General features: G+C 47.2%; 1 protein-coding gene across 1 annotated transcript in view; it reads left to right on the top strand.

Annotated features, from left to right (window-relative positions):
- Window positions 1-665: 665 nt before the first annotated feature.
- The window catches only part of dysf (dysferlin, limb girdle muscular dystrophy 2B (autosomal recessive)), a 375,567-nt gene continuing 353,658 nt past the window's right edge, over window positions 666-22,574 (top strand). Inside the window, exon 1 of the mRNA XM_041186042.1 lies at window positions 666-832. Within this exon, the coding sequence (XP_041041976.1) occupies window positions 745-832 (88 nt within the window). The 5' untranslated portion in view covers window positions 666-744. The remainder of the gene's footprint in view (window positions 833-22,574) is intronic.

Here is a 22,574-nt window from a genome sequence, read left to right as displayed (position 1 = left end):
CTGGACACAATACTCCAGCTGAGGCTGAACCAGCGTCAGGAGGGGGGTCTGGACAGAATAGACCAGGAGAAACTGTTCCCACTGGTGAAAAGGATCAAGAACCAGACGGCACAGGTTTAAACTAATTGGCCAATGAAGCTAAGGTGACTTGAGGAACAACTTTTCCGTAGTGAATGGTTAGAGTTTGGAGTGCACTGCCTTAGAGACCGGGGGGGGAGACAGGTTCAATTGAAGCATTCAAACGGGAACTAGGCTTGTCTGATTAGGAAGAATGTGCAGGGTTAGGGGAGGAAGGTTGGGTGGGGAATGGGACTAAGTGAACACTGCTCATTCGGAGAGCCGGTGTGGGCACGATGGGCTGAATGACATCCTTTTGCGCTGTAACAAATCTGTGAAGAGGCAGAGGACCTCCGCATTATCCGATCAATGGGCAATGGGGAGAGTCAGTGCGGTTCCCTGTGATCAGGAGCCAGCCAGACACGGACTGACTGACTGCATTGGCGCAAATGAACCGGGAGGAGAACCAGGGGCAGGGACTGACCCTGCCCAGTGGGTGGGTGCAGAGAGAGAGTAATCAGAGAGCCACGAGATAGGGGGAAGGAGAAAAATCCAGAAAGGAGGCAGCGCGATTGGACAGCGGAAGGGGAGAGAGGGAGGAATAAGCAGTGAAAAAGTAGCGGCACAGCATTGTCCACCCCCCTCCTCCCAGTTCTCTCCATCCCGGCTCGGTATATCTCAGGGAAGATGCTGCGGGTGTTTGTGCTGCGAGCTGAGAAACTGCAGATTATAGAGGATGATATCAGCGACGCTTACTGCACGGTGACCCTCCAAGGTAAGAGGCTTGGGACCCCCACACCCCACCCCCCATCAGCCTGCTTCACTAACACTGCCCTGGCCGGTACAGCTAGAGAACTCGGGGGAGAGGGGCTGCTGCCGTTTCTTTCTGCTGTTAAATTTAGACTGGATCCAGTTACAGAGCAGGCGGCTGACCAGCGGTAAATATAACACCGTGTAACATTTTAACAGGCGCAGACCCTGAACTCCAAGTGGGGTTTGAGGTTGGTAACTTTACAAGGGAATTTTTTTTTTTTCTTTAACGGACCCTCAAAGTTACCAACCTCAAACCCCACTTGGAGTTCAGGGTCTGCGCCTGTTAATTTTGTTAATCAGATCTGGGTGAATTTCTCCATATCTCTACATCTGTCTGTAGCATTAATTATCTAGTCCCTTCTATTCCCTGACTTTGTGTAGATGTGTTTCTCTGTGTGCTTCCCTCACTCTGTATATCCCTGTATTTTTGTCTGACTGTATGGAAGCGTGTATCACTCTCTGTCGCTCCCTCTATGTAATCATGTCTTTCCACATGCATTATCTCTCTCTGTGTCGCTCCCTCTATGTAATCATGTCTTTCCACATGCATTATCTCTCTCTCTGTCGCTCCCTCTATGTAATCATGTCTTTCTCTCCACATGCATTATCTCTCTCTCTCTGTCGCTCCCTCTATGTATACATGTCTTTCTCTCCACATGTATGTGTCTCTCACTCTGCAGTCAGGGTTTTGCTCCTGTCATGGCATCGAGATGCACTGAAAGGACCCTTATCAAAGTCACCACTGACATTCTATGGACTGTGACAATGTCAAACTATCCCTCCTCATCCTGTCTGCAGCCTTTGATATGACCGACCACACAATCTTCCTCCAATGCCTCTCCTCCATTGTTCAGCTGGGTGGAACTGCACTCACCTGATTCCATACATATTTGCAGGAGTTGCCAGGGAATAGCCTGCAATGGCTTCTCTTCCCCATCCTGCAACACTTCCTTCTGGCATTCCTATTTGGCCACCTCCTGTTTCTCACCTGCATGCTGCTCCTGGGTGACACAATGCCTAGTCACAGCATTAGGTTCCTCATGTACAACATGACAACATCCAGCACTGCTTCACCGTCTCCTCTCTCGGTCTCTGAATCATCAGGCTGCTTCCCCACCACGGAATAAGAGCAAATTTCCTCCATCTGGAGCCTTCCCAACATTTAGTCTTCAGTCCCTATCACAAGCTCCGTTCCTTAGGTAAAAGCAAAATACCTGCGGATGCTGGAAACCTGAAACAGAAACCGAAAATGCTGGAAAAACTCAGCAGGTCTGACAGCACCCGTGGAGAGAGAAACAGAGTTCACGTTTCGAGTCCGTATGACCCTTCTTCAGAGCTCCTCCTGTCCCTCAGAGCCTTTTCCAGTAATTTTCTGGTAACTGAGGTTGGGCTGACTGGTCTGTCCAATTCTCCTTTTTTAAACAGCGGGACAATGTTAGCTGCCCTCCAGTCCCTGACACCATGCCTGTGGTCAGAGAGGATTGAGAAACGATGGTCAGAGCCTCCATTATTTCTTCTCTTGCTTCCTTTAATAGCCTAGACCAGGCCTGAGGATTAATCTGCTTTCAAAGATGTTAAACCCCTTAATACTTCCTCTCGCATTACATTAATTTTAATATCTCACCCTCCTCCTCCCTGATTGCAGTGTCTCTATCATCCCTCTCTTTTGTGAAAACAGTCAAAGTATTCATTATGAGCCATACCAATGTCCTCTGTCTCCACACACAGATTTACTTATCGTCCCTAATAGCCCCACTCTTTCTTTAGCTATGCTCTTGCTCTTTAGGAAAAACCTTTAGGCTTTCCATTTTTATGACCTACTTTTTCTTTCTTAATTTCATTTTCAATTTAACCCCTGTATTTTCTATACTCCTCCAGGCAGTAAGGAGCCCTTGGTATCTATCATAAGCTTCCTTTTTTTTTTCTTTAACCTCCTTTAAGTCTCATACATCCACAGGCCTCTGGGTTTGTCAGTCCCGCCCCTTTTCTTTAAGGGAACACACTTGCTTTGAATCCTCACCATCTCTCCTATTCTCACTGATCTGGTACAATTTACCTGCAAGTCACTGTTCCCAGTCCACTTTAGCCAAATCACATCCCAGTTTAGGGAAATTATCCCCAATTGAGAACTCATATTCCTGGTCTATATTTGTCCTTTTCCCTAATGACCCTAAATCTAACTGGATTATGATCACTTCCACCAACGTTCTTTCTTATCCATTCATGGGATGTAGGCATCACTGGTTAGGCTGTCATTTATTGCCCATCCCTGATTGCACTTGGTTAGGTGGTGGAGAGCTGACTTCCTGAACTGCTGCAGTCCATGTGGTGTAGGTACACCCTCAGTGCTGTTAGCAGTCGTGGGCTTGGAAGGTGCTATGTAAGGAGCCTTGGTGAGTTGCTGCGGTGCATCTTGTAGATGGTACACACTGCTGCTACTGTGCATCGGTGGTGGAGGGAGTGAATGTTTGTGGATGAGGTGCCAATCAAGCGGGGCTGCTTTGTCCTGGATGGTGTCAAGCTTCTTGAGTGTTGTGGGAGCTGCGCTCATCCAGGCAAGTGGGGAGTATTCCATCACACTCCTGACTTGTGCCTTGTAGGTGATGGACAGGCTTTGGGGAGTCAGGAGGTGAGTTACTCGCCGCAGAATTCCCAACCTCTGATCTGCTCTTGCAGCCACAGTATTTATGTGGCTGGTCCAGTGCAGTTTCTGGTCAACCCCAACCGATACCCTCCCCACCTGCCCAGCTTCATTCCCTAAAACTAAGCCTAGAGCTGTCCCTGCTCATGTTGGACTTGCTACATACTGGCTTAAATATTTCTCCTAAATGCATTTTAAGAAATTTGCTCCCTCTATGCCTTTAGTACTGATTCTTTTCCAGTGAATATCAGGGCAGCTGAAATCCCCCAAGTATTACTGTGGTTTTTGCACTTCTCAGAGATTTGCCTACATATTTGCGCTTTTATCTCCCTCTGACTGTTTGGAGGCCTAACACAAGCTCCCAGCAGTGTGACTGCCCCTTTTTTTGTTCTTCAGTTCAACCCAGCTGGCATCATGTGACAATCTTTTTCCCATATCACCCCTCCTCACGGCTGTGATTGTTTCTTTAATCAATATTGTGACTCCCCCTCCTCTATAAGACCATAAGACATAGGAGCAGAAATTAGGCCATTCGGCCCATCGAGTCTGCTCCCCCATTCAATCATGGCTGATAAGTTTCTCAACCTCATTCTCCCACCTTCTCCCCATAACCTTTGATCCCCTTACCAATCAAGAACCTATCTATTTCGGTCTTAAATACACTCAATGACCTGGCCTCCATAGGCTTCTGTGGCAATGAAATCCATAGATTCACCACTCTCTGGCTAAAGAAGTTTCTCCTCATCTCTGTTCTAAAAGGCCTTCTCTTTACTCTGAGGCTGTGCCCTCGGGTCCTAGTCTCTCCTACTAATGGAAACATCTTCCCCACGTCCACTCTATCCAGGCCTTTCAGTATTCTGTAAGTTTCAATCAGATCCCCCCTCATCTTTCTAAACTCCATCGAGTATAGACCCAGAGTCCTCAAACGTTCCTGAAATGTTAAGCCTTTCATTCCTGGGATCATTCTCGTGAATCTCCTCTGGACCCTCTCCAGGGAATCCCCCTTTACCCTGTTTTCAGACAAGAATGTTGAACCTTTCTCTAAGCCATGCCTCAGTAATAGCTATAATATCATACTCCCACCTGGAAATCTGTTCTTTCAGCTCATCCACCTTATTCCCTAGACTTCTTGCATTGAATTATATACCGTTTAGCACTGCTAAACTCCCTTGTTGTCTATTTGCTAGACTTTGTTTCCTCTGCCTTCCAAACCCTCTTACTAATTTTCTGCCTTCCATTTCTAACTTTGCTTCTCTTGCTTCTGAATCTACTCCCAGGCTCCCATCTCCCTGCCAAGTTATCTTGAACCCAACCCAACCTCACAAGCAAACGCCTCCTGCAAGGATATTTGGCCCAGACCTGTTGAGGTGCAGCCCGTTTGGCTTATACAGGTTCCACCCCCTCCAGAAGTGGTCCCAAAACCTCAGAAATCTGAAGCTCTCCCTCCTGCACCATCTCTCTGGCCACATATTCATCTGTTATATTTTCCTACTTCTATACTTACTGGGTACTGGGAGTAATCTGCAGACATTTGAGGCCCTACTTTGCAACCTCTTTCCTACTCCTTAATCTCTGTTGGCAGGACCTCACACCTCTTTCTGCCTGTCATTGGTACCAACGTGGACCACGACCTCTGGCTGTCCACCCTCTCCCCCTCAGGGTGCTCTGCAGTTGCTCAGTGACATCCTTGACCCTGGCACCAGGGAGGGTCAACATACCACCCTGGAGTCATGTCTGTGGCTGCAAAGCAGCTGTCTGTTGCCCTCACTATCGAATCCCCTATTATTTTTGCTCTTCCAGTCACCTTCCTCCCTCCTCATCCCCACCTCTCCCCCTGTAGCTGAGCCACCAGGGGCTTGGTTCTGTCTACACTGCACAGAGGAACCATCGCTTTCACCAGTATTCAGAACTGAATACCAGGGGGAGAACAAGATGCACATATTGGAACCTCCCCTATCTGCCTGGTCAGTGCCTCAGCTCATCTTTTGCTGAAAACCTCACCCATGTCTTAGTTATCTCTAGACTTGACTATTCCAATGTTCTCATGGCTGGCCTCCCATCTCCCACTGTACAGTTGAGACCATCCTAAGCTCTTCTGCCTGTATCCTGATTCGCTCAAATCCCATCCATCCATCACCCTTGTGCTCGCTGACCTACGCTGACCCCTGGTCCTGCAATATTTCAGGATAGGATGTTGCCCCTGGCTGGTGAGTCTAGAGCATAGTCTCCAAATAAGGGGCAGGCCATTTAGGACTGAGATGAGGAGGAATTTCTTCACTCAAAGGGTGGTGAATCTTTGGAGTTCTCTATCCCAAAGGACTGTGGAAGCTTAGTCGTTGAGCATGTTCAAACCAGAATTCAATAGATTTCTGGAGACTAATGGCATCAAGGGATATGGGCATGGTGGGAAAAATGGCAAGAAAGTTAGACAAGATCTGTTTGAATGATGGAGCAGGCTCAATGTGCCGAATGGCCTACTCCTTCTCCTAGTTCCTATGTTCCCTATGTTTTAAAATCCTTGTCCTTGGTTTCAAATTCCTCCATGACCTTATCTGCCCGATCCCTTTCCTGCAGACCTGTGATCCTCTGCTCCATTTCTGGCCCCTCACACATCCTTGATTTTAATTGCTCCGTCATGGTGAACATGCATTCAGCCACCTGGGCCCTATCTCCTGAAACCTCTCCACCTCTCCTTTAAGACACTCCCTAAAATCTAACTCCCACTTGTCTTAATAGCTCCTTACGTGACTTGGTTTATTATCGCTTCTTTGAAGCACCTTGAAGACGACTTGATGTTGAGATGAACTTCTGACCTCATATGTATTCCAGCTTTAAGAGTACCTATTTCCACCTCTGTAACATCGCCCTGCTTCACCCCTGTCTCAGATCATCAGCTGCTGAAACCCTCAACCATGCCTTCATTACCTTGAGATTTGACTTTTACAATGCACTCCTGGCTGGTCTCCCATATTCTGCCCCCCATAAACTTGATTCAAAATCCAAATCTCTGCTTCCTGTTTCTTAACTCACAGCAAGTCCCACTCTCCTATCATCCCTCTGCTCACTCACTTACATTGGCTCCCAGTTGAGCAGCAATTTTAAAATTCTCATCCTTTTTTTCAAATCCCTCCATAACGTTGACCTCCCTATAATAGTAGCCTTCTCCAGCCCCAAAACCCTCTGAAATATCTGCTGTCATCTAATTCTAGCCTCTTGTGAATAGATAGATGGGAACACCACCACCTGGAAGTTCCCCTCCAAGTCACTCACCATCCTGACTAGGAAATATATCGCCGTTCCTTCACTGTCGCTGGGTCAAAATCCTGGAACTCCCTCCCTAACAGCACTGTGGGTGTACCCACGCCACGTGGACTACAGCCGTTCAAGAAGGCAGCTCACCACCAGCTTCTCAAGGGCAATTAGGGATGGGCAATAAATGCCCCACATCCCGTGAGTGAATAAAAGAAAAATTCTAGCCTCTTATGAATTCCCAATTATAATCACTCCACAATTGGTGGTCACGCCTCAAAGCTCTGGAATTCCCTCCCTACACCTCGCTATCTTGCTTTCCACCTTTCAGACACTTCTTAAAACCTGCCTCTTTGACCAAGCTTTTGGTCATCTGACCTAATGTCTCCTTATATGGCTCGGTGTCATACTTTGTTTTGTAATGCCCCTGTGAAGTGCCTTGGGAATAAGTTGCTATAAATATAAGTTGCTGTTGTTGTAGGATTGGAAAGTGAAGTTGAAGTGAAAGATCAGTCAAGATGTCACTGAATGTGGAGTTGGCACTACTACTCCTATTTCTTACGTTCTTATGCTCTCTGTGTATGTGAATATGTTTATCTCTTGCCCTTTCTGTATATAATTATGTCTCTCCCTCTCTATTTTGGTATGTCTCTCTCTCTCTTTCCCTTTCTGTACGTGATTATGTTTTTCTCTCTCCCTCTCTGTACGTAGGAATGTCGCTTTCTCATTGTAATCACGTCGCTGTCTCCCTCTGTTAATAATTATCTGTCTGTCTTGCTCTCTGTATGTAGATAAGAGTTGACCTGTGTATATGTCTCTCTCTACAATCTGTGGAATAGTCCAGTTTGAGGGGGTAGCATGAATAATCTTGACATTAGACAGCAGCTGCCCTGAACAGCTCATACCATGTGACCAAAATCTTTGATATCTTTGCACTCACTCTCTCACTGTAACATAAACTGTGGCGTTTACAGTGAGCAGTTCTCATTCACAATCCATCTGAAACTGCAGATTCAAGGGGAGCAGCAATGCTAGGAATGTTAGATATAAATAATGCAACCAGCATATATTTCATGTCTGAAAATATGTGTTTGAGAGAGTGTTTGAACTCTGATGTTTTCTATCACACTGTTGAATTCTTTGTTCTGCTTGGGTGAAGAGGCAGACAATGTGGGAATGTAGCTCAAACAGACCAGTTTCCAATACTGAGTGTGGCAAAACCTCTGGTGAGGGCAGTCTACATCAAATCTATGTCACCATGAGGCAAATGCTTGCACAGAGAGGCACAGCAAAGTGGAGATAGGCAGTTGTCATAGGAGATTTGTTTGTTTGAGATAGACAGGCATTTCAGCAGCTGCCAGTGTGAGTCCTCATGGTGTGTTGCCTCTCTGGTGTCAAGGGCAAGGGCATCACTGAGAGAGCAGAGTGGGGAAAGAGGAGCAGCCCGTAGCCAATGGCCTGTATTGGGACCAATGACTAGGAAAAAGGAAAAATAGCAAAGGAAGAAGGAGAAAAGGAATGTATGACCAAAAAATGTAATGTAAAAGGGAACAATGAAGTCTTTTATAAACATATAATTAGTTAAAGAAAATGTTAAGGGTGTTGGTTAGAAACCAAAAAAGAAATCTTTTTGCAGAGACAGGGGGCATGGCTGAGGTAATAATTGACTATTTTGTATCTACCTTCACTACAGAAGAAGATGCTGCCAATGTCACAGTAAAGGAGGGGGTGGGGGCAGCAGAAAAACTGAGTGGGATAAAATTAGTTGACGAGTAGGTACTTAAACGGTTGGGCTGTGCTTAAAGTAGAAGTGCCACCTAGTCCAGGTCAGATACATCCTAGGTCATTGAGGGAAGGAGCAGAGGAAACAGTTGCAGGTTCCAGCCATAATCTTCCAATCCTCCGTGGAGATGTGGGTGGTGCCAGGAGATTTGAGGATTACAAAGGATAAATCCCTGTTCAGAGAAAGGCAGGGCATGCGTTAAACCCAGTAACTAAAGGCTCACCAATGGGGAAACCTCTAGAGACTACAAGCAGAGACAAGGTTAATTGCAACTTTGGAGGACATGGGTTAATAAATGACTCAAAGCCTGAAAATGTAATAAACCATGAGGAAGATTATAAACTGACTTCAGAAGACATAGACAGACAGTTGAAATTGGCAGTCACATGGCATATTAAATGACGTGCAGGGAAGTTTGAAGTAATGCAATTTGGAACAAAAAAATGGCTTGGGATAAACTAACTGGTCTGATGTTAAAGGGGGTGTAGGAACATGGGGACATGGGGGTTTGTTAAAATTGGCTTGATAAATTGAGAATGCTGTTTCAAAAAATCCCAGACTTTATAAATAAGGTCATAGATTAAATAAATGAAGCCATGCAAAAACTTTATAGTTACTGGTTAAACCGCAACTTGTGTGCTGTGTGCAATTTTAATTACCACATTTGCGAGAGAATATCAATGCCTTTCAGCACAATGGTACAGCACTAGGGGGAGAGAGTTAGGCAGTGGGATTAGTTTGGGATTGATACAGGGCTATGGGGAGAGAGTGGGGCAGTGGGATTAGTTTGGGATTGATACAGGGCTATGGGGAGAGAGTGGGGCAGTGGGATTAGTTTGGGATTGATACAGGGCTATGGGGAGAGAGTGGGGCAGTGGGATTAGTTTGGAATTGATACAGGGCTATGGGGAGGGAGTGGGTCAGTGGGATTAGTTTGGGATTGATACAGGGCTATAGGGAGAGAGTGGGGCAGTGGGATTAGTTTGGGATTGATACAGGTCTATGGGGAGAGAGTGGGACAGTGAGATTTGACTGGGATTGAAACAAATATTTTGGAAGGGAGCTAGGAGGAATAATTATTTGAGATGGTTTTATCAGGGATATACACTTTATCAAGGTACATAAGATATTAAGTGAATACTTGATTTAGTTATCACTTAAATATAACAGGTTGACAAGTCATAACTTCCTATTTTTATTCTTTCATGGCATGTGCGCATCACTGGCTTGGCTAGCATCTTTGCCAATTCCTAATTGCCCTTGAGAAGGTGGTGGTGAGCTGCTGTCTTGAACTGCTGAAATCCATGTGGTATAGGTACATCCACAGTGCTGTTAGGGAGGGAGTTCCAGGAGATTGACCCAGTGACAGTGAAGGAACGGCGATATATTTCCAAGTCAGGATGGTGAGTGACTTGGAGGGGAACTTCTAGGTGGCGGTGTTCCAAACTATCTGCTGCCCTTGTTTTTCTAGATGGTAGTGGTCGTGGATTGGCAGGTGCTGTCTAAGGAGCCTTGGTGCATTCCTGCAGCGCATCTTGTTGATGGTATGCAGTGCTGCTACTGTGCATTAGAGGTAAAAGGAGTGAATGTTTGTGGATGTGGTGCCAATCAAGCAGGCTGCTTTGTCCTGGATGGTGTTGAGCTTCTTGAGTGTTGTGGGAGCTGCACTCATCCAGACAAGTGGAGATTATTCCATCACACTCCTGACTTGTGCCTTGTAGATGGTGGACAGACTTTGGGTAGTCAAGAGGTGAGTTAGTCGCTGCAGTATTCCTAGCCTCTGACCTGCTCTTGTAGCCACATTATTTATAAGGCTAGCCCAGTTCAGTTTCTGGTCAATGGTAACCCCCAGGATGTTGATGGTAATGCCATTGAATGTCAAGGGGTGACAATTAGATTCTCTCTTGTTGGAGATGGTCATTGCCTGGCACTTCTGTGACCCGAATGTTACTTGGCACTACCAGCCCAACCCTGTGTATTGTCCAGGTCTTGCTGCATTTGGACATGAACTGCTTCGGTATCTGAGGAGTCACGAATGGTGCTGAACATTGTGCAACCATCAGCGAACGTCCCCACTTCTCACCTTATGAAGGAAGGAAGGTCATTGATGAAGTAGCTTTGTGCTCAGTATGACTCCAACCAGCAGACAGTTTTACCCCTATTCCCACTGACTCAAGTTTTGCTAGGGCTTCTTGATGCCACACTCAGTCAAATGCTGCCTTGATGTTGTGGACAGTCACTCTCACCTCACCTCTGCAGCTCTGTTGTTTTGTCCATGTCTGAACCTGTAATGAGGTCAGGAGCCCAAGCTGAGTGTCCGTGAGCAGGTTATTGTTAAGCAAGTGCTGTTTGACAGCACTGTTGATGACCCCTTCCATTACTTCACTGATGATGGAGAGTAGACTGATGGGGCGGTAATTGGCCGGGTTGGATCTGACCTGCTTTTTGTGTACAGGACATACCTGGGCATTTTTCCACATTACCAGGTAGATGCCAGTTTTGTAGCTGTACTGGAACAGCTTGGCTAGGGGCGCGGCATGTTCTGGAGCATAAGTCTTGCCAGTGAGTTGTTCAATTGTCCACTACCGTTCATGGCTGGATGTGGCAGGACTGCAGAGCTTAGATCTGATCCATTGTTTGTTGGAATCGCTTAATTCTGAGTACCACCTGTTACTCATGCTGTTTGGCACGCAAGTAGTCCTGTGTTATAGCTTCACCTGTTTGACACCTCATTTTTAGGTATGTCTGATGATGCTCCTGGCATACTCTCCTGCACTCTCCACTGTATCAGGGTTGATCCCCTGGCTTGATGGTAATGGTAGAGTGGAGGATATGCTGGGCCATTAGGTTACAGATTATGTTTGAGTACAATTCTGCTGCTGCTGTTGGCCTCATGGTTCCCAGTATTGAGTTGCTAGAACTGTTGGAAATCTATTTGCTTTATCACGGTGGTAGTACCACACAACACAATGGAGAGTATCCTCAATGTCGTACAACTGAGTGGCTTGCTAGGCCTTTTCTGGGGGCAGTTAAGAGTAAGTTCTGTGAGTCTGGAGTCACATATAGGGCAGGCGAGACCAGACAAGCATAGCAAACCAGATGAGTTTTAACAACAATCGACAATTGTTTCATGGTCATCATTAGAAATTTAATTCCAGTTTGTTGTTAATTAAATTCAAATTTCACCACATGGTGGGACTCAAACCCAGGTCCGCAGAGCATTACCCTGTGTCTCTGGATTACTAGTCCAGTGACAAAACCACTCTGCCACCACCTCCCCCTAATTCATCCCAGGAATGAACCAATAAAGGTACATTTAGGTCCAATGGCAAGAATTAATTTTTGATTTGAAGAGTGATCAATGTCTGGGATGGAGGTTGATGATATTTGCACTCGTGGTTCATGAGGCACCGTGGTAAGGCTATCGCAAAGACCTGCAACATCACCCAACTCTGCCTTTGTCTCATCTGTAGCTGAAACCTTATCCATGCCTTTGTTAACTCTGGACTATCCCAACTCATCCCTGGCTGGTCTCCCACATTCTACCCTCCACGAACATGAGGTCATCGAAAACTAATTGCCCCCGTGCTTGCTGCACTGGCTCCCGAAGCAATACTCAGGCTTTAAAATTCTCGCCCTTGTTTTCGAATCCCTCTGTGGCCCGGCCCCTCCCTATCTCTGGAATCTCCTCCATCCCTACAACCCTCCGAGATATCTGCTCTCACCTAAATCTGGCCTCTGGGGCATCAACGACTTAAATTGCCCTACTGGTGGTGGCCATGCCTTCAGCTGCCTGGCCCTTACTCTCTAGTATCCTGTCCCTAAACCTCTCCGACTCTCTACCTCTTTCCCCTCCTTTAAAACGCTCCCTAAAACCAACCTCTTTGGCCACCTGACCTAACATCATGTGGCTCGGTGTCAAACTTTGTTTGATAACTGACCCTGTGAAGCATCTTGGGGCATTTTGTTATCAATCCATTTGTCCTTGTTACTCAGCCAGTAACCCCGTGGGCTGGATGAATAATCCAGAGAATGAGAGTTTAAACTGCACTGTGGCAATATGAGAATTTGAACCCATTTTTAAAAAAAAATTTGGCAGTGAAAAGATGGCACCAATGAAAGTGACCCATGAAACTCTCTGATTATCACAAAAAAAAAACAACTGGCTCACTAATGAAGCCTCAGAGAACCTGTTGTTCTACCTGGCCTCATTTTAACGTGATTAACTCGCCTGCCTTCTGAAGAGATCTGGCAAGTCATGCTGTCGTACTGATACTGGCAATTCAGAGGGAGGCCCACTGCAACCTTCTCAGGGCCACTAGAGATGGTCAAGAAATACTGCTTTGCCATTGGCGGCTACAAGGATGAACAAAATTTACAACATGTCCGGCCCTGGAGGGAGGGCGAGAAAGGAAGTTACTCAAAGTTCTGAGACGTCTGCTACTGCAGGAATGAGGTGGATTGATTTGTTGTTCATTATTCTTTCATGTGATCTGGGAAGACCAGCATTTGTTGCCCATCCCTAATTGCCCTTGAACCGAGTGGCTTGTTTGGCCATTTCAGGGGGGTGGGGGGGGCAGTTAAGAGTCAGCCACCTTGCTGTGGGTCTGGAGTCACATGTAGGCCAGACCAGTAAGGACAGTAGTGATGGTGGAGGCCATGGTCACGCGCAATTGTCACAGGACCAGTAATCCTGAAACCTGGGGTAATGCTCGGGGGACCCTGGTTTGAGTTCCACCATGGCAATGGTGGAACTTGAATTCAATGAAAATATGGAATTAAATGTCTAATGATGATCATGAAACCATTGCCGATGGTGGTAAAAACCCACCTGGTTCACTAATGCCCTTTAAGGAAGGAAATCTGCCGTCATTACCTGGTCTGGCCTACATGTGACTCCAGACCCACAGCAACGTGGTTGGTTCTCAAATGGCCTAGGAAGACACTTGGTTGTAAGCCAAAAAGCCCAAAAGGAATGAAACTGGGCGGACCACCCGACATTGACCTAGGCACCAGAAACAACAGCAGCAAACTCAGCCCTGGCGACCCTGCAAGGTTCTCTTAGTGCCAAAATTGGGAGAGCAACAGCCTGACACAGTCATCCTCACGGAATCATATCTTACAGATAATGTCCCAGACACCCACCATCACTATCCCTGGGGATGTCCTGTTCCACTGGCAGGACAGGGCCAGCAGAGGTGGCAGCACTGTGGTATACACAGTCAGGAGGGAGGTACCCATGGGAGTCCTCAACATTGACTCTGAGCCACATGAAGTCTCAAAGCATCAAGTTAAACATGAGCAAGGAAACCTCCTTCTGATTACCACATACCTCCCTCCCTCAGCTGATGAATTAGTGCTTTTCCATGTTGAACATCACTTGGAGGAAGCACTGAGGGTGGCAAGGGCACAGAATGAACTCTGGGTGGGGGGGACTTCAATGTCCATCATTAAGAGAGGCTCAGTAGCACCACTACTGACCGAGCTGGCCGAGTCCTAAAGGACAAAGCTGCTAGACTGGGTCTGCGGCAGATGGGGAGGGAACCAACAAGAGGGAAAAACACACTTGACCTTATGCTCACCAACCTGCCTGCTGCAGATGCATCTGTCCATGACAGTATTGGTAGGAGTGACTACCCCATGATTGTTGTGGAGACGAAGTCCCACCTTCACACTGAGGATACCCTCCATCGTGTTATGTGGCACCACTGCCATGGTAAATGGAATAGATTTTAAACAAATCTAGCAACTCAAGACTGGGAATACATGAGGTGCTGTGGGCCATCAGCAGCAGCAGAATCGTACTCTATCACAATCTGTAAGCTAATGGCCCAGCATATCCCCCACTCTACCATTACCATCAAGCCAGGGTATCAATACTGGTTCAATGAAGAGTGCAGGAGGGTATGCCAGGAGCAGCACCAGGCATATCTAAAAATGAGGTGTCAACCTGATGAAGCTACAACACAGGACTATTTGCATGTCAAACAGCATAAGCAGCAAGTGATAGACAGAGCTGAGTGATTGCATAACCAACGGATCAGATCTAAGCTCTGCAGTCCTGCCACATCCAGTTGTGAATGGTAGTGGACAATTAAACAACTCACTGGAGGAGGAGGCTCCACAAATGTCCCCATCCTCAGTGATGGAGGAGCCCAGCACATCAGTGCAAAAGATAAGGCTGAAGCATTTGCTACAATCTTCAGCCAGAAGTGCCGAGTGGATGATCCATCTCAGCTTCCTCCGGAGGTCCCCAGCATCACAGATGTCAGTCTTCAGCCAATTTGGATTAACTCCACGTGATATCAAGAAATGGCTGAAGGCACTGGACACTGCAAAGGCTATGGGCCCTGACAATATTCCAGCAATCGTACTGAAGACTTGTGCTCCAGAACTTGCCGCGCCCCTAGCCAAGCTGTTCCAGTACAGCTACAACACTGGCATCTACCCAGCTATGTGGAAAATTGACCAGGTATGTCCTTTACACAAAAAGCAGGACAAATCTTACCTGAACAATTACTCCGCCACCCCCCCATTAGAGGCTAAGAACCCTGAGCGGATAACTCATCTCCTGACTCCCCAAATCCTGCCCACCATCTCCAAGGCACAAGCCAAGAGTGTGATGGAGTACTCCCCACTTGCCTGGATGAGTGCAGTTCCAACAACACTCAAGAAGTTTGACACCATCCAGGACAAAGCAACCCGCTTGATTGGCACCCCATCGAGAAACATTCACTCCCTCCACCACTGATGCACAGTAGCAGCAGTGTGTGTACCATCTACAAGATGCACTGCAGGAACTCACCAAGGCTCCTTAGGTAGCACCTTCCAAACCCATGACCACTGCCATCTAGAAGCACAAGGGCAGCAGATAGATGGGAACACCACCACCTGGAAGTTCCCCTCCAAGTCACTCACCATCCTGACTTGGAAATATATTGGCCATTCCTTCACTGTCGCTGCGTCAAAATCCTGGAACTCCCTTCCTGACAGCACGGTGGGTGTACCTACACCACATGGACTGCGATCTAAGCTCTTAGAACCCAGCGGTTCAAGAAGGCAGCTCACAACCACCTTCTCAAGGGCAACTAGGGATGGGCAATAAATGCTGGGCCCAGCCAGCGACGCCCACAGCCCATGAATGAAATAAAAAATTGTCCTTTCCTAAGGGGCATCAGTGAACTGGATGGGTTTTTACAGCAATCGATGATAGTTTCATGGGGCAGGAATTTCCAGTCAGCGTGCGGGAGCTGGCCCGACACACACAGTGACGTGTGATGATGTCGGGCGTGCATCCCGATGTCACGGTGCTGTCTCGCGATGTTTCGCTCGGCTGGCCCGCGCTAGAGTCAGCTGCGCACCCGGCAATATGTAAACGTCCTATTAAGGCCACTAAGGGGGTGATTAAGGTCATTGTTAACGCTGCCCGTCACTACCTTAAGGCTAGCGGGCAGGCGAGAAGGCCAAGCGACCTTCACATTTTCTTCGGAAACCTCATCCACGAGCGGGACGAGGTTTCCTAAAGCTTTTATTCATCAAATCTAAAAAATTTCCTCAATACAAAAACATGTCCCATCTCATGTGACACAGTCACATGAGGCGACATGTTGAAATAAGTTTTTAAACCATTTATTCATTCATTTCAATATCGATTCAATCTCTCTGACCAGCTCCGTGCCTCAGGGAGATTGAAACGCTCCTTCGGGCGCATGCATGAAATAGCGCTGGCCCTGACTGTCCCTCCCCCCGCCCCATCCCCCCCCCCCCTTCCCCCGCTCCCTCAGGTAGCGCTGAGGCTCACGTCTTATTTGGCCCACCCGTATAAAATGACAGCTGCCGATCGGCTCCGTGACCACCTCGACCTGCTCCCACTGAGCCTGCCCACCGCCTGTAAAATTCAGGCCATTGTCACCGTGACCAGCTTTATATTCCAAGTTTATTAATTGTTTTTAATTCCACCCCCCCCCCCCTCTGCGGTGGTGGGATTTGAACTCACGCCCTCAGACTATCGGCCTGGGCGTCTGGATTACTCGTCCACTCATTACATCACCACTGCGCCATCGTCTGCCCAATGAGTGACTCCACAGTCCTGGCCGCTGGACTTTAGGAAGGATGTCAAAACCCTTGAGGTGATGCAGAAGAGATTTACTTGTATGGCACCAGGGAAGAGGGACTTCAGTTAGAGAAGAATGGAGATTTTCACCTTTGAGCAGAGGAGGTTACGAGGAGATTTAATAGAGCTGTTGAAAATGATGAAGGGTTTGAATCGAGTAAGTAAGGAGAAACTCCATCGACAGTAATCAGAGGACACCAGTTTCGGGAAATTGGCCAATGATCCAGAGGGGCAGAGGAAGAAGAATATTTTCCACATTGTGTCATTGTGATTGTGAATGCACTACATGAAAAGGTGGAGGGAAGCAGATTCAGTAGGAAATTTCAAAAGGGAATTAAATAAATACTTGGGGGGAAAGTATTTACAGAGCTTTGGAGAAGGGCAGTTTCTCTTTCAAGGCAGTTCTGGGAAGCTCAGGGTTCAAACGCAAGTTCTGTCCGGTTGCTGATCTTATACAAAAGCTGTAATCATGAAACCATTTATAACAGTTAATGACAGGCTGAATCTTCCTTGTTTATTTTCCTTAGATGATTTGATTTTGGTCTTGCTATCAATTTGTTGCTATCGTAGGAGCATAGCAACAGGAGGATGCCATTACACTCCATGAGCCTATTCTCTATACAATTAGATCAAGGCTGTTTGTGCATTAATTCCATCTACCAGTCTTTGTTCTGTAACCCTGATAAAAAAATTTCTCAGTCTCAGTTTTGATGTTGTTAATTGACCCTCGGCCTCAACAGTTTTTGTGGGGGAGAGAGTTCCAGATTTCCACTCCCCTTTGTGTGATGAAGTGCTTCCTGAGTGGCCTGGCTGGAATTTTAAGGTTATTTCCCCCTATTCTGGACTCCACCTCCTCCCCCCCACCGCCCCCCCCCAACCCCAGAGGAAGTAGTTTCTGTCTATCTACCCTATTGATTCTTCTAATCATCTCAAATAATTTAGTTAGATCACCAGTTGATCTTTTATATTCAAGAAGATGCAAGCTTACTTGATACAATCTGTCCACTTTATTTAATCCTTTTAGTTCTGGCACAATTTTGATGAACTCCAAGGCCTGAGAGACTTGAGCATCTTGACAGGTGAAAGGCCCTTTAGTACCAGTGTGAAGTTAGACTGAAGAATCACCGACACTATTGTCTTTCACTCCCCTTGAGAAGGTGGTGGTGAGCCGCCTTCTTGAACCGCTGCAGTCCATGTGGTGTAGGTACACCCACGGTGCTGTTAGGGAGGGAGTTCCAGGATTTTGACCCAGCGGCAGTGAAGGAACGATGATATATTTCCAAGTCAGGATGGTGAGTGACTTGGAGGGGAACTTCCAGGTGGTGGTGTTCCCATCTATCTGCTGCCTTTGTCTTTCTAGATGATAGCGGCCGTGTGTTTGGAAGGTGCTGTGTAAAGAGCTTTGGTGAGTTTCTGCAGTGCATCTTGTAGATGGCACACACACTGCTGATACTGTGCATCAGCGGTGGAGGGGGTGAATGTTTGTGGATGGGGTGCCAATCAAGTGGGCTGCTTAGTCCTGAATGGTGTTGAGCTTCTTGAATGTTGTTGGAGCTGCACTCATCCAGGCAAGTGGAGAGTTGGTTAATGGTTATTGTACTGGATGCACAGTATTATATCATAGCCTTTGATACCCTTACGAACACTGTATCCTCTTGTGGCTGTGAGAGTCCCCCATGAGAGGAAATATTTTTTCTCTATCTACAGCCCCTACAGTCCTGTCAATATTTTAAGCACCTCAGTCATACTGATCTTCAAGCTACTCAACTCAAGAGAATACAAGCCAACTTTTTGCAACATCCCTTTCACAAATCTTAGCCTCAGCATCATTCTCGTGAATGTGCCAATTTATCTTTCCTGAGGTGCTGTGCCCGGAACCAAATGCAGGTAATCCAGGTGGAGTCTAACCAAGTCTCTGACCAACTGAAACATCACTTTCTTGCCTTTTGTAACCCAGTTCCTGGAGCTAAAGGTTAATGTCCCATTAGCTTTCTTTGGATTGCTTTTTGTACCTATCCACTAACTTCAGGTAGCATTTTAAAGGGACAAGAGTTTGCAGAAATGCTATTGGTTATGGAGCTGAAGAAATCCTCACTTTTGGCTTTAGACATGGAGATCAAGGAGGCCATGGTGGTGACTTGCAGAGATGTGGTTGGTATATGATGGACTTTTTAAAAGGCGAATTGGCAAGTCTTGCGGAGGAGCATTTCACTGGGATATGTTAGTGATGTGTCATGGATAAAATATGGTTTTCAAGAGAACATAAAAACATAGGAACTATTAATATGATCCACTATTCAATATGATCATGGCTGATCTTTTGCCTCAGCTCCACTTTCTCACCAGTTCCCTATATCTCTTGATTCCCTGAGAAACCAAAAGTCCCGAGGTTGTCTTATGTGCCATGATGGAACTTTCCAGAGTTCCTCTTCAAATTAGCTGCAGCATTTTTTGTTTTTCCTGGTGAATATTTTCCTCCCTCTTGATTGCATTATTATTAGACAGCACCTTCCAAACCCAAGACCACCAACATCTAGAAGGACAAGGGCAGCAGATAGATGGGAACACCACCACCTCAATACAGCCTCAACTTTTCAAGTCGTACCACATAGTCGGTTACATCCTTCCCATCAAGCTTTTGTCAGTGGCAGCATCCATGACTCTGTGTCAGAAAGGTTGTGGGTTCATGCCCCTTTACAGAGTTTTGATCACATAATCCAGGCTGACACTCTCAATGCAGTATTGAGAGCATGCTAAACTGTCAGAGATGCTGCGCTCCAAATGAGATGCTAAACCGAGGCCCTGTCTGCCCTCTCAGGTAGATGTAAAAGATTCGAAGAACAATGTTTCCCCTCGGGAGTTCCCCCAGTGTCTTCACCAATATTTATCCCTCAGTCAGTGACAGTTTATCTGGCCATAATCACATTGCTGTTTGTGGGAGCTTGCTATGCACTTGCAACCTGCCACATTTCCTACATTACAACAGAGAATACGCTGCAAATGTGCTTCATTGTAAAGTGTTTTGGGATGTCCTGAGGTTGCGAGAGGTGTTACAGAGATAGGAATTCTGGCTCATCTTGGGTTAAATATTGGACAAGCCGTGGGAAAAGAAGCCAAGGAAGGAGATTCTCCATCTATAAGGCCCTTTTTTGACATTGTCAACCAGGTGAGATAAGTCCCATGTAGGTAGACAGTGAAGGAGAGACATTGGATGGCCAATTATGACAGGTCACAAACAGGTGGAAAAGAATGAGGAGGGATAGTTGACCCATGTCAAAGTCATGGAGGATGGTATTAGTGGCTTTGACAAGGGTATTTTCATTGCTGCATCAGCAAGTAAAACATTGCTGGGGGTGATCAAACATGGACTGGTGGAATTGACGGGCACACCTTTAAGAAATAAGAACAGGTCCAAGGATTTTAGCATTTTCTACAATGCAACTATGAACAGCTCTGGTCTCCAATCTAGAAAAAGTGTAGGGTTACTGGAGAAAGTAGAAAGAAGAATTATCAGCGTGAAACCAAAAACTGAGATGTTATAATTATCAGGAAAGATTGAACAAGATGGAGTTCTGTTCTTCTAGGAAGCAGAGGATTGAGAGGTGGCCCGATTAGAGGCGTTTGGGGTTGTGAAAGGGTTTGATAGCGTAGATGCAGAGATGTTTCTACCTGTGGGGGAGACCAGAATAAGGGGGGGGTAAATACCAGAGAGCCAGGCAAGGGCAACTGCAGCGATTGCAACAACTATCAAGGCCTCTCCCTGCTGAGCAACATGGGGAAAGTATTTGCCTGTGCTGCCCTTGTCCGACTGCAGATCCTGGCTGAGCGCATCTACCCCAAATCCCAGTGTGGTTTCAGAACTGAAGATGTACAATTGACATGATCTTCTCAGTCCAGCAGCCGCAAGAGAAATGCTGTGAACAAAGGAAACCATGGGCAGGATTTTCCCGTTGGAGTGCTGGGGGACGGGACCCACACGCTGGCGTGTAAAATGGCGCGGGGGTGACATCGGGTGAGCGTCCCAACGCCACCGCGCGCCATTGTGATATTTCATTGGGCGGGTGCGCGTTGATGTCCGATGCGCGCCCGCTGTTAATTAACAGGGCGCTGAAGGCCCTTGAGGCGTCAATCGACAGCGATTTTCTGGGGCCTGTGTGATCTTTGAGTCAGTGCACGAGTGCAACGGGCAGGCGGGTAGGACACATTTGTATAAACCTCATCCACGGGTGGGATAAGAGGGCTCAGTGGGGCCGAGAGTGTGCCCAGTCAAGTGTTGATTTTTCTAAGTTACTGATACTTGCCCGTGTGATCTGCAATACTTCGAAACACATACCGGCTACTTGCACTGGACTCACAACCTTCAGGTCAGCACTCTGCAGTGAGGAATCTTTTTTGGGACTGCAGGTTTCAGGAAGCCTTCCCTTAGCCTGGAAATGGGAGCTGTTCTGTCCACTGGAGGCTCCTCCTCTGAAGAGGAAGGGAGGGCTAGAAGGGGGAGGAGGCCAGGAGTAGCCCATTCAGCCTTCAGGGAGGACAGGCACAGGCACAAGGGGCGCAGGGCCAAGAGGTAGTCCAAAGAGGCCACAGAAAATGCCACTATCCTGCTGCCAGGGTATACAGGCAGCGAAGCAGCTACCTCAATATGTCTGAGGTGCAGTGCCGAAGGAGGCTCTGTCTCTCAATGGAGACAGTCAACTATATCTGTCAGATGATTGGGCCTGAGATCTCCCCTAACTGTGTGGGTGGACACCCCATGCCATCGGCTCTAAAGGTCACAGCTGCCTTCAACATCCAAGCCTCTGGCTCCTTCCAGGGCTCGGTGGGTGAACTTTGCAGTGTCTCCCAATCAGCTGTCCACACTTGTGTCAAGCAGGTTACGGACGCTCTGTTCAGATGGACATTGACCTTCATCCACTACTGCTGGGACCAGGCCAGCCAGACACAGCGAGCCAGAGGCTTCACAGCCATTGCTGTCTTCCCCCGTGTCCAGGGTGCTATAGACTGTACACATGTGGCCATCAAGGCGCCAGCAGGTGAGCCCGGTGCCTTCGTCAACAGGAAGGGCTTCCACTCCATGAACGTGCAGATAGTGTGTGATCACAGGATGCTGATTCTACAAGTCTGTGCAAGATACCCAGGCAGCTCCCACGACACCTACGTCCTCAGACACTCCCAGGTGCTGGGGCTCTTCAGTGCTCCAGCTGGGCCGGGTGGATGGCTGCTGGGTGACAAGGGCTATCCCCTCAGAAGGTGGATCATGACACCTCTCCGCCATCCAAGAACAGAGGCCGAGCAGCGGTACAATAGGAGCCACGGCACCACAAGGGTTGTGGTGGAGAGAGCCATCGGTCTTCTCAAAATGTGCTTCTGATGCCTGGACTGTTCAGGGGGCGCACTCCAGTACCCCCCAGATCGTGTGTCGGTGATAGTGGTTGCATGTTGCACTTGCCACAATCTTGCTTTGGAAAAGGGGACACAATGGACGATGAAGATGTAGACGCAGTGTCTGCAGCTGCACACGATGAGTCCAACAGTGAGTCAGAGGATGAGCACACACAGGGAAATGCTGAGGGGTAGACACTGACCCGGGACTACTCCAGGGAGGTTTAATCCAATGAGCCTCCAGCTAGCACACCACAGATGGACCTCCAGGACAAGCCTGGGTTGCAGGCTCCATACTCGACACTTAAGTGTAAAATCTGCCTGGATAGGAAGATTAACTAAGGGCCTTGTTAATAAAGCTGAATGTCCCACAAATCACTCATCACATTTTTGGAAACCATCCATCTGCAGAAGAAGAGAGACACCTTTAGTCATGATGACCTGTCTGAATTTAATATTATAATCAAAGGAACTTTGGGAAACAAACTGACAAAGATGTTCAAAATCACACCAACATGAAGACCTCATCTCGGGCC

Source organism: Carcharodon carcharias, chromosome 1 (assembly GCF_017639515.1).
Source record: "Carcharodon carcharias isolate sCarCar2 chromosome 1, sCarCar2.pri, whole genome shotgun sequence".
Lineage (NCBI taxonomy): Eukaryota > Metazoa > Chordata > Chondrichthyes > Lamniformes > Lamnidae > Carcharodon > Carcharodon carcharias.
The sequence above is the reverse complement of the archived record's forward strand: the minus strand, read 5'-3'. Positions and strand labels throughout refer to the sequence as shown.